The sequence below is a fragment of the Hermetia illucens genome, chromosome 1 (genome assembly GCF_905115235.1).
Source record: "Hermetia illucens chromosome 1, iHerIll2.2.curated.20191125, whole genome shotgun sequence".
Lineage (NCBI taxonomy): Eukaryota > Metazoa > Arthropoda > Insecta > Diptera > Stratiomyidae > Hermetia > Hermetia illucens.
This window is the reverse complement of record NC_051849.1, coordinates 56,777,972-56,790,889: the sequence shown is the minus strand read 5'-3', so window position 1 is coordinate 56,790,889 and position 12,918 is coordinate 56,777,972. Positions and strand designations below refer to the sequence as shown.

Here is a 12,918-nt window from a genome sequence, read left to right as displayed (position 1 = left end):
TCGTTGTGTGCGGACTAACTTGCTTACGTCCTGACGTCGTCCATGCGTCAAAAACCCTTGCTCATTTCTCGACAGGGCCGGGGCTCGTCCTGCCTCGTCGACTGAGGTGGACGCCCTAGCATTTCTCTGAGGCTTGTGACTCAATCCGATCATCATGTTTGTAACGACATTGTATGCATTTTCTTGGTCGACCTGTCGCTGGGCCTGTCACCAAGAGAAATCAGGTAGGATTTAGCATAGTAGAACAACTGCAACTACACTCTATTTATCTTTTTCCCTGATCTAAGCATTTTATTTTTGTTTTACTGAGGATAGTACAGAGTACGTTGCCTCAAACCCTCCTCCTTTACCTGGGCTTGGGACCAGCATACTATGTTAATAACATGGCGGAAAATATGTCCTTTTTATCCTTTTATCACATAGCATGCATTTGGTGTTACATTTCACATGTTCTGCATTGGCTAGACCGATCAACCGCACTTGTGTATGTGCTCTCCAGATACCCATACAAAAGACTCTTCAAGCATCTCTACAAAGAAATTTGCTCTCTTAGGCGAGAGACTCAGTCAGTCTCAAGCGTCCGAGACGATCGGACGTGTGCTCACGAAAGTGCCGAGTGAAAAATCCAAAGTGCGGAGTGAAAAACAAAACAAAACACAATCGCGACCGTAGTGTTTTCGATCAAACATTCAGTGGCGAGGCGCTATGTCAAAGCGCCCGGTTGAGGACAGGTCACTGTCGCCCCAGGGGATGGATCCTGAGCCCAAGAGGATTCACCCCCTTGGGACAGCGAAAGCGAGGCTCCATCAAGTCCCGAAGCCAGTCGGGAACCCGCCCGAGAAGATAGCGAGTCGGACATGGCTCGCGAAACGTCAGACGACGATCAAGACGATGTCGCCGCCCTGCGGAGACAGGTACAAGAACTGAGAACCTCCCTGAAGGAGATGACAAGCCGGTACGACCGGCTCTCTGCGTTGTTCAGCTCTTCATTAGTGGAATCTACCATCGCCCTCAACAAGTCATCTCAGCAACCCAATACAGCAACTACATCAATTCATGAGAACCAAGAAGAACGGTCGATGGCAGAAATGGAAATTCCCACACCGAAGCCACAACAAAAAATAGCCTCAGCAATAGCATCTACACCCTCACCCCATCTAACGACAACAACAACGAATGTCACCGAACATCCAGCCCGACAACTACAACAACCAACCACACACACCCCGATAACAACCACAACAACCACGCAGCAAGCCGCTCAACCAGCCAAATCCACCCCACCAAGGGTAAGTCAGGAAAAATTCCCGCCGCTAATTATCCGCGCTGACCCCACAACCACTAAAGATATCACTAACAAAATTCTGTCCACAATCCCCAACAATATATCCCTTAAAAAAACATCAATACGCTCAACCCACGTCCTCGCCACCTCCCAGGCAGATTACGATTCTGCAAAAAACCTACTTAAAGAAGGAAACCACCCCTTCTTCACGTATACTCCGTCACACCTCAAACCAATCAACCTAGTCCTCCGAGGACTAGATTATACATACTCTCCCGATGAAATCCTCAAGGAGCTACACCGCCTCGGCATCTCCGAAGCCATCAGCGTTCGTCAATACGAGACTAGCTCCTCCCGACGAAACGCGAAACCCCTCCACCTCTTCCTTGTAACGTTTTCCCCCAAATTCCAGCAGGCCACTCTCACGAAAGCCAGGGCGATGTTTCACTGCATCGTGAAGTTCGAAGCCGTCCAGCTACACGAAATCACCCAATGTCGGAACTGCCAGCGCATTGGGCATGCAGCGTCAAATTGCAATCTGGCTTACCGTTGCGTTAAATGCAACACCCCTCACGGGCCACGACAATGCCCAAAGAAGCAGGAAGAAAATCCATCCTGCATCAACTGCGGAGCCAACACTCATCCGGCTAGTTATCGCAACTGCCCGATGTTCGTGCAAGCCCGCGCCCGCCAAACACAACAATCACCCCCCACAAAGCATAACCCTGCTCCATCAACCAAACCCGGTCCCCAACCAAAACCCGTTCAGGTCCCCGCCCCGTACAACCCTACGTCCCCACCACTCTCTTACGCTGCGATGGCCAGGAACGCCTCGCGCCCAGTCCCCACCTTTGACCTCGACTCCGAGATCCACTCCCTCTTCAACACCTCCACCACCCAACTAGCCTCCCAACTCACCTCATTCCTCCCCACATACAACTCCCTTTCTTCGCCGATGGAGAAGAGACTCGCTCTCCTCTCCTTCCTCTGCCAAGTGTCCCCCAGTAATGTCCACTAAAGTGGTATTACTGAACGTAAATTCGGTGGTCAGTCGACAAAAACGTCACGATCTAACTAATTTCTTGTCCGTCCACAAACCTAACCTACTCCTCCTCACAGAATCCAAACTGCACCCAAGGCATAAGCTGCACATCCCCAACTATACCACCTTCCGCTCCGACCGTGTTGACCGCCCAGGCGGAGGCACAGCCATACTAGTGGCAAATCCCCTAGACGCTCAACGGGTCTACATCCCAAACACTATTGCCCCATCCATGGAGCTAACCATTGTCTTCATTGCCACACCTTCCTCCATCACATTCCTAGGTAGCCTCTACTGCCCCGACCAAACCCTCAATCCCGCTGACATCTCCAACCTTACACAACACCTCAAAGCCCTCCCAGTCAGCCGAAACAAGCGTTTCTCCCTTGTACTAGGGGGCGACCTAAATGCCAAATATAACACCTGGTATAACACCACTATAAATGCCAATGGCAATAGGTTAGCCAACTGGTACTCACAACACTCCCACCCTCTACAGCTCACCCTCCTCCCCACCAACCAACCCACCTACCACAGGCAAAATACCCACTCCTTCATCGACCTCTTCCTGGTTAGCAACCACCTTCTCGTACACCCCAGCACGCCTACCTCCCCCCAAGACCTCCCCACCATCCCCGGCTTGAGCGATCATGACGGAGTGGTTCTCCACTTCAATATCACCGACCGCCTCCCCAAATCCCAGCCTAAATTCCTTCCCAACTACGCTGCCACTAACTGGCAACGCCTCAACTACAACCTAGCCGACAAACTCTCGACCATCCGCCTCCCGTCCAATCCGTCTCCTACCGAAATCGATTCAGCCGTGGAAAAGCTCACGGAATCCACACAAAAGGCTTGCAACGAAACCATCCCTCTCAGACCACTAAACTACCAGGGCCTAATCACCCTGCCACCACACATCCTAGACCTCATCAAACAAAAATCAACCCTACGACGCCAACTCCACAGGCACAGGTACGCTCCTCAATTTAACTTCCTCAAGTCACAAATCCACTCCCTCACACAACGCATCCAATCCCAGATCCAGACGCTATACGCTGATCACTACGCGGTAAAGCATGCGAACATCTCGCTTAATCAGCAAACATGCAATAAACTCCGGGGTACCTGCCCCCGACTAGCCAAACCCCGCTCAGCCAGCGTCCTCCCACACAACACCTCACCCAAAGCCCACGCCGACCTGATTGCTAACAGCTTTCTAGCCGCCCACCACACCACCCAACATTTGTCCGACCCACCCACAGAAACAGCGGTGCGCCAACACATACACAACATCACTACCACGCCAGCCATCCACACCGAATTCCCGATCCCACCATCCGAATCTACAACACCCTACTGCTTACCAATACAAGCCGTCACACCCCAAACAGTTGAATCCACTATCCTCTCCCGAAATAATAAAAAATCTACCGGACCCGACCACATCCCCATCATCATCCTCAAAAAATGCGCCAAAACCCTAAGCCCCTTTCTCGCCCAACTCTTCAATCAATGCCTCCTCTCTGCACACTTTCCCACCCCATGGAAACGAGCCCACATCGTCCCAATCCTAAAAAAGGACCACCCTTCAGCTTCCCCGGGCAGCTACCGCCCCATCTCCCTCCTTAACGTGACATCGAAAATTTTTGAACACGTCATCCACGATATCATGCTCCAACACATCACCGACCACGCCATTATCCCCCCCTTCCAGTTTGCCAACAGGCGCGGCCACGGCACCTCACATGCCCTCCTAGTCCTCAAAACCGACATCCTATCCCAACTAAACAACAACATCCCCACCACAGCTTGCCTCCTCGATATCCAGAAAGCCTTCGACGCGGTCTGGCACGACGGCCTCACCTACAAACTCTCCCACACTTTCAAATTCCACCCACAATTATGCAAACTCATCCTTAACTACCTGTCTGATCGCCAATCCTTAGTCCGTATCCACGATACCCTGTCCGACCCTTACAGTCCTCCCGCAGGCATCCCCCAAGGCTCAGTTCTGTCAGCAACCCTCTTCTCCCTATACACCGCCGATATCCCACTCCAGCACCCTACCAACTCCCCCCAAGCAGTCAAAACCATCCAATACGCTGACGACTTGATCCTCTACACCTCTTCCCGGAGAATAAAATCCGCCCAAAACCGCATCAATACTTCAATCCAAACCCTCAACAAATTCCTCCAATCCTGGAAACTCCTACTCAACCCCTGCAAATGCGAAGCCATCGTCTTCCGCGGTAGAGCCACCTTTACCCGCAAGATGCTGGCCGACACCCGCAACCTCACTATCAAGATCGGACCTTCTACCATTCCCTCCGTCAAATCCACTAAATACCTGGGAATAACCCTCAATACCCGCCTATCACCCATACCCCAGGTAAATTCCATCATTTCAAAGACCCTAACAGGACTAAAAGCCCTATGGCCCATCCTTAAGAAAGATTCCGCCATCCTCCCTAAAGTGAAACTCTACTGCTATAAGCAGCTAATCCGTCCCTTAATTACATATGGATTCGTCGCATGGTGTGACGTCTCCTCAGCTCAAATGGAGCGCCTTCGGGTACGCGAAAGGAGGTTCTTCCGCCTCTCCCTTTCCCAGTCCAATATCCACTCCAACCAAGCTGTCTACGACGAGGTAAAGTGCTCCCGCATAGACCAGATCCTCCTTACCTCACTAACCAAATTCCTCATCAAATGTCAAGCCCATGAAAACAACCTCATCCAGTTTTACTCCCACATACGAAACCATAACACTAACCCCACATACCGCCACCATCCCCTCCCTTCAGACCTCCTAACCCTTTCCTCCCAAAACAGCAGTTATCGCGGCGGGAAGATGATCATATTCAACCGCCCATACTATCGACATCGCCCTGGCCTCGTCTACTCCACCGCCCAATAACACCACCTTCCACTATATGTATCCTTCCTCCATCCATTCATGCAACACAATTATCCAACGAACAAACAACAACATAAGAGGGGTTTTTCCTGACTTTCCCCTCTATAACATTAGCCATAGGATAAATTAATACCACCGTAAATTAAGTCTAGTATTAAGCAAAATGTTAATTTCTAGGTAAAGTTAAGCTGTTAGAGATAAGTCTAGTATTAATTTTAGTCATAAACTACCTGTAACAAAATCAAACAAAATAAATTGAATGTGTTAAGAAAAAAAAAGGCGAGAGACTACTCATTCAATATGGATGTTCCTTACATCCACCAGCAGCATACGCCTTTCTGAGGCTTACTATCGATGCTTCATGCAGATTTTTGCCTTAGAAGTGGCATTGGCTACGTTCTTGCACTGTATAGAGATTTGATGATTTTGAGTATGCAGGGAAAACCCCAAGCAAATTTTTGACATACTACCTGTGCTTGAAATGATGATGGAAGGGATCCACATTCACTATTTCTTTTCTTGGGCTTTTTTTGGCACAACCTTTATCCAAACGCGGTATACCTATTTTCTCACCTACCGAGGTTCTAAACCCCTTTGACTTCCAATTTTATTTTTGGTTTCTTTACTGATTTCTTTCTTTCTATTTGCTCAGCCACGAGTATAATAATAATAATAATCGTTGGCGCAACAATCCATGTTGGATCAGGGCCTTGAAGTTGTTAGAGCACTTCATTCAAGACCGTAACGGTACACTAGGAGGCAAGGTGGTCAGCATTGCGCTCGCCCGAGATTATTACCCTGATTTGACTCAGGTACTCATTCACAGCTGAGTCGACTGGTATCCGACGTCAAATCACGATACAAATTCCACTGCCACCAGTGAGATTTGAACCGCGACCTTCCGTACGACAGCCTTGCGCTCTGACCACTCAGCTATCCAGCCACGAATATACGCTTGGGTATCACCTGCGTTGACTACAGCTCCATCGAGTGAATAGATTTTTTCGAATCTGCCCGCCGCGATTCGCTGTATGGAACGCTGATGACTTTCACACGTTGTGTTTGGTTTTGACAAATTCCGACAGCGACTGCTCCAATGATAGTTAAGGGCGACTTTTCTAGGTTCAACAAACTGTTTCCCCAGAGTGACCTCCTTTCTTGCTTTCGCACATTCGCACAGAACTGCGTTATGAAATTGCTTCCTGCATTAGCGCAGCCTGGATGAAAGGACGCTCCATAGTCATGTGATTCGCGCTATTGAGAATTCACTCGCTAAGGTTGGTCTGAACATTGAAGTCGACGGTAAGCGACGAAAAGGCGGACCAAAACAACGGTGGCTTTCATAAAACAAAATGGCGCAAGCGATCATGACAAGCGGATCCCGCTTATGAGCGGGACAAAGTTTAAAGAAAAAGAAGAAGATAGCCTTGGAATTCCTTCCGAAGGCGGATAAAAGCGGTCTTTATTGCGAAAATGGGCCAAAGAGATGCCTTCCACCCTAAATATTTCAATACAATATGCGTGGGGTTATTTATATTGGAAGCAGTGGAGAGATTTTTGGACAACTATATTATAATTAACGTTCTAACCTTACATCCATGTCAACATACTTATTGGGTAAGATGATCAACCGAAACTGCCCTGCATCGGCTGTCAGTTGTATTATCCGATGATACAGAAGCTGAGGAAATAGCACTGTTTGCGTTTTTGAACGTCGAAGGAGCTTTCAACCATGCATCGCAGACATACGAAATGCTCTGTTCTGCAAGTGGATCGGGAGCAGTTTGGTCTTCTGGATGAACAGGATGTTAGAGAGCGGATGAATAGAAGTGCCAACAGATACTAATTCTATTGTCACGAAAACTGGTTACAGTTGTCCACAGGGTGTTGTGCTAGAAATGCTGATGTAGAGTATAGTAGTCGATAAAATCCTAGGAGAGCCATGTGTGTGTCTGTTTTTGAGGTGGGGGAGAGGCAAAGCCTCTGAGCATTCAGACCTTAGTGGTCTATTGAACTCGATTCTCCGTCTAACGGAATATCCCCATTGGTTTATGTATCGCAGGGTTTCCGTTAGTGGATGTGATGCTATCCGCTGCATTTGGAGCACATCAGCACCAAAAATCTGATGTCTAATGCGTCCGTAAGCAGGGCATTCACATAGAAAATGTTCCGTGGATTCCGCTTCCTTATTACAGGATGGACACATTTAATCTTGGATAATTCCTATTCTGAACATATGCCCAGCTAGTGAATTATGGCCAGTCAGAATGCCCACACTACTTCTGCAAGTCCTCCTGCTTTTCGACAGGATAAACTTTGCATTATGTTTGTTTAGTTTAGGAAAGGAGGTTTAGGAAGAGTTTGGTCTGTATAACAGCATTAAGGCTTCGCCACCTGTCATTATGGGAATCTTGTTCCCAGTTTTTGATAGCAGCATCAGCCAATGCTACCGACACCCCAATTGCTGGTTCCGGTCCGGGCGTGGGGAAAGTTGAAGCCTCTTTTGCTAACGCATCCGAGATTTCATTTCCCTCTACACCACGATGACCAGGTACCCAAAGTAAATCCACCATATTGAATCTGGAAGGAGAATTCAATCGGTTTCTACATCCCTGAACGATTTTTGAAGTGATCAAAGTACTACTCAACGCCCTCAATGCAATGGGCCAGGGTTACGCTGATGATATCATCTTAAGGGGGTCATCCCGTGTGAAGGATGTTTTTATTTGGTTTTTTTTTAGAATTTTTTTGTGAAGAATTGGATAAAGGTACAAATACCAATTTTTCATCATAAATTTATTAATATCTTGAGCGTGCATGGTAATTTTTCCAGTACGATCGCATAGTCCGTTATTGAAATACAGAACAATTTATACACCCATCTCCAAAAAAGGGTGTTTTTCTGCTGCCGCGCTAGGGGGCGATGTGGTCATCTTAAAGAAAAAAAGTAAACGGTATTTTAACGTACAGACTTAACTACAGTCCGCAAACTAGGATTATTAAAAAATATTAAAAACTAAATTTTTGGTGCCATGTTAAACTTTTTTTTGTGAATTTTGGTGTTTTTTCACGGCTTCTTCAATGAATAAAACAAAACTAACGAATCGCAATTATCCTAGTTTGTGGACCGTACAAATACCTTCTGAATAAGTGGTGAAAATTTCTAAGAATTCGGTTTGATAGATTTTGCGCTATGGTGGCAGCCGATTTTCAGTATGCAGTTTTAAGAAAAACCATTAATCGGCTATACCTAGTCCATAGACCTTAGGTTTCTTGAAGGACATGCACAATTTTGGCTTCAATTCTTGTCCTTTTAGCGAAGTCATTCGAACGTCATTCGGACCGAATATCAAAAAATCACTTTGCTCATATATTCTACACTATATCTAGATACAACTGATGCCAAAAAACAAATTCGATTCCGCGGATCCGACACACGGGATGACCCCCTTAATTACTGAGGACACCCTAGTAGTACCTAGCTGGTGTAGTGGGTACATCCAAAGCCACCATAGTGCCATTCACTAGCTTAGGAGTTATTATAAATAATTCCTAAAATGGTGAACCCGGGATAAATAAATTATTCGGGCCGTTCCTAACACCCAAAATATATCCTAGATTCGGCGCAAAGACGCCACTCCACACTGACTTGAGAGCACTTCAGAAGTAAGGTCAACGATTACCTATGGAGTGATGGGTAGATAAGAACAGACTCACCACAACCGCCAGGGAGTTATACAAACTTCAAAGACTGGCTTGTATGTAATTGTGCTGTGACAGCGAAGACGCGCCCACCAGTATCCCTGAAGGCTCTTCCTTTGAATTTCTCTTCATCTTTACATAAAGGTGCACGTAAGGAGGGCAATCTTCAGAATGCCGGGGATCATTAGTGAGGAAGGAACCTGACTAAATCGAAAGACGTTAACATTTTTTCTAGGCGGTATCTCGAATTGCTGATACCAAGCATGTCAATGGAATTTCATTTTCACAAGAAATTTGAAGCACAATGGAGCAACAGGGCTAACTGAAAGAGCCTAGGGTTTAAACCATGAACACTGCGGATCTCAAAAGAAAGTGAACGGTGCCTGTTCACTTGGTGGTGGTTGGTCCAAATACTAAATTACAGCCTGGGAAAGGTAGGGATGTTTGCGGACACTGTCGGCAGATTCTGTGAGGAGAGTGGAAAAACCTCCGTGCATGTTCTGGGGTCCCACAATGGTTAAAGTACTAGGGAGAATATTTAATTCTAGATGCCAGGCTGAAACATTTGAAAGTAGGGAACATCTGCCAATTCCTTTCGGTTGTAGGCTTAGTCGATATGCTACAGTTAATAGCTATTAAAGGGGCACAATAGTTCTAGAACACGGTGCAACTTTTCGGTGTTATTATTATTATTTGCGTACCTAAATGGAACTTAAAAACAAAGGTTACTTAATGTTCACATAGTTTTATTATATTTTCAACTTGAAAATATGGTGGTAAGTTATTAAGGCTACCGGCATTCCATTTCAATTATTTTAGTAAGACTTACTTTCAAGCTTATAGATTCTGGAATATTCACAAGAAGAGGTTTTCAGGCCCCTAATTTTTAATTAACTGCTTTATGGCTTGCGCCCTGCAAAGACATAAAAAGTGAATATTGACATCAGTGCATCCACGTTTATAATAAGAGACAATTCCTCACAAGTTTTCTATAATTTCTACAATTTTGGTTATCAGCAGTTTAAGGAGCATCGCAAAGGCTGTATCTGGATCTATGAGATCCTGTAGTAGGAGTAGATTTTTAGAAAAATGGATAAAGTAAAATGTAAATGTAAATTAAAGACTATTGGTAATATTTAATATAAAACAAATCAATACCTGAGCACTGGTGGAGTAGACACAAAAGGCCAAAATACAAAACAGAAAAAGTCGCAACCACATTTTTCAATTTTTAATCACCTCCGTCTAAAAATGATACCAATAATAAAGAAATCCAGTTCGTTTCTATGAACTTATATCCCAGAGAAAAAAACACAATGTTAATTGGTTCAAGTCAACAAAAATGTCAGTGGTAAAATCAATTACCAATTGTTCCAAATAAAGCCAAACGAACGAATTTGTGAATGTTTATTAGTTAGCACATTAAAACTAGTTACCACGTAAAAATCCACTTAAACATCGTTTACGCCGGTCGTGAAAACAATATAAGATTAAGAACTCATTCCTTCCAATTTCAAAAGGGAAAACAGTTGAAAACCCTAAGTTCCAGACCGTTATAATACTAACTGTCAAAAGGTATCTAGGAGAATCGATGAGTATGGTATAGATTGCTTTTTAGATCATGTCCTTGGCTGGACTATTTTCTTAAGATTTTGTATAATCATAATCAATGGTGCAACAACTGGTATCCGGTCTAGGCCTGCCTTAATAAGGAACTCCAGACATCTCGGTTTTGAACCGTGGTTCTCCCAATTCGACATCCCTAAAAGCTGTCTGGCGTCCTGACCTACGCCATCGCTCCATCTCAGGCAGGATCTGCCTTGTCTTCCTTTTTACCATAGATATTGCCCTTATAGACTTTTCGGGCTGGATCATCCTCATCCATATGGAGTAAGTCACCCGCCCACCGTAACTTATTGAGCCGGATTTTATCCACAACTTGACGGTCATGGTATCGCTCATGGATTTCGTCGTTATGTAGGCTACGGAATCGTCTCTCGAGCGCGGTCAAGAGTTCCCAATTTTTCTTGCTAAGAACCCAAGTCTCCGAGGAATACATGAGCACTGGCAAGATCATTGTCTTGTACAGTAAGAACTTTGACCCTATGGTGAGACGTTTCGAGCGGAACAGTTTTTGTAAGCTGAAATAGACTTAGTTGGCTGCCAACAACCGTGCACAGATTTCATCGTCGTTGCTGATAGGGCATCCCCTTGTCGTAGATTGTTGTTGATGTCGAATGGGCTTGACAATGAACCTGCTGTTTTTAGCTGGCGTCGCAAATTGGTCAGGGTCAGCCTAGTCTATATTTCGTCGGGATACCGACCCGCCGTGTACAGTTTTACTCTGGCTATGTTATCATAGGCGGTTTTAAAGTCGATGAAAAGATGGTGCGACTGATGTCCATATTCCAATAGTCTTTCCATCGCTAGTCGCAGAGAGAAAATCTGATTTGTTGATGATTTGTCTGGAGTTCTGGGCATATGGGGCTGTCCGGTCTAGCAAGATAGAGGCGAATATCTTATAGATGGTACTCAGCAATGTGATACCTCTACAATTGTTGCACTGTGTGACATCTCCCTTTTTATGTATGAGGCAGATAATGCCTCTTTGCCAGTCATCAGGCATTTATTCGCTGTCCCACACCTTGACCACAAGTTGATGAACCACTTGGTGGAATTGATCGCCTCCATATTTAACCAATTCGGCTGTAATTCCATCGGCTCCTGGCGACTTATGATTTTTTAGCCTATGAATTGCACGGACTGTTTCTTCTATACTTGGTAGTGGCAGTATTTGTCCGTCGTCTTCAGCTGGCGGGACCTCCAACGCACCGATGTTCTGGTTGTTCAGTATCATCAAAGTACTCATTCCATCGATCCAATATGCCCATTCTGTCGGAAATCAGATTTCCCTCGTTGTCTGGGCAGGATGAACATCGAGGTATGTAAGGTAAAACTTGCGCGCCTGGTGCAGTTGCTCCCAGGCTCCTTTTTTCCATCTGTGAAGTTGCTTTTCCGCTCGACGGGGTTGATAAGTCTCTGCGCGTGCCCGCGTTTTTTAAGAATGCAGCATTACTTGGTATGCAGCGTTCTTCCGTTCCATTGTTAGCTTACATTCATCGTCAAACCAGCAGTTTCGACTTTTCTGGGGACTGGGGCCAAGTGTGTTTGTGACCGCATCAATGATAATGATCTTCAGGTGATTGTGAAGATCATTTGTTGAGGCTTCACCTCCAGGATCTCTGTTGAATGCGGTTATTGCGGCATCCATTTCCCCCTTAAAGGTGTTACAGGGGGCTGTGTTGTGAATGGCTTCAGTATTCACTCTCACCTGATTGTCAGAGGGGATTCTGGGTGGTGTTGTTATTCGAGCTCGGAGCACCATGCTAACGAGATAGTAAATTATTGGCCCCCTATATGTTCTGTCATTCATCAAGGCTGAAGGTGGCGTCGTTCGATCAGCACTGGTCAATTTCGTTGAAAGTGGTTCCGTCTGAAGAGGCCCACGTTTGTTTGTGGACCGCTTTCTGCGCAAACCAAGTACTTTCAACAACCATTTCGTGTAACACTGCTAATTGAATAATCCGCACTCCGTTATCATTTGTATTTTGATGTAAGCTGTGGGAGCCAGTGTATCGGCCTGAATACGGTCTTCTTCCCTAATTGGCTGTTAAAATCTCCAAGTATGATTTTGATATCATGTCTGGGACAGGCTTCGTTCTCCGAATCTGCAGTCTCCTCTGTAGGGACGTGAACGTTAATGAGCCTTAGATTACAAATTAGCCAGTTCCAAATTTGCCTAGGATCAGCCTGTATGTCCACTGACGCTTTTCCGAACGTTCCCAACGTCCTTACCATTTGTTTACAGATATTCACTTTATATATGTTTATCAATCGGCATCATTTCCGAGATGATGAGCGCGGGAGTTTAAAGGGGCGAGCAAACCCTTGGGGCAGTTCATATATAGACCG

At 45.7% G+C, this 12,918-nt stretch overlaps 1 protein-coding gene across 1 annotated transcript; it reads left to right on the top strand.

Annotated features, from left to right (window-relative positions):
• Positions 1 to 857: 857 nt before the first annotated feature.
• Positions 858 to 5,908, top strand: LOC119650221. The gene is made up of 2 exons (XM_038052836.1): positions 858 to 1,289; positions 5,897 to 5,908. The coding sequence occupies exons 1-2, from the start codon at positions 858 to 860 to the stop codon at positions 5,906 to 5,908; spliced, it is 444 nt and encodes a 147-aa protein (XP_037908764.1).
• The last annotated feature ends 7,010 nt before the right edge of the window (positions 5,909 to 12,918 follow it).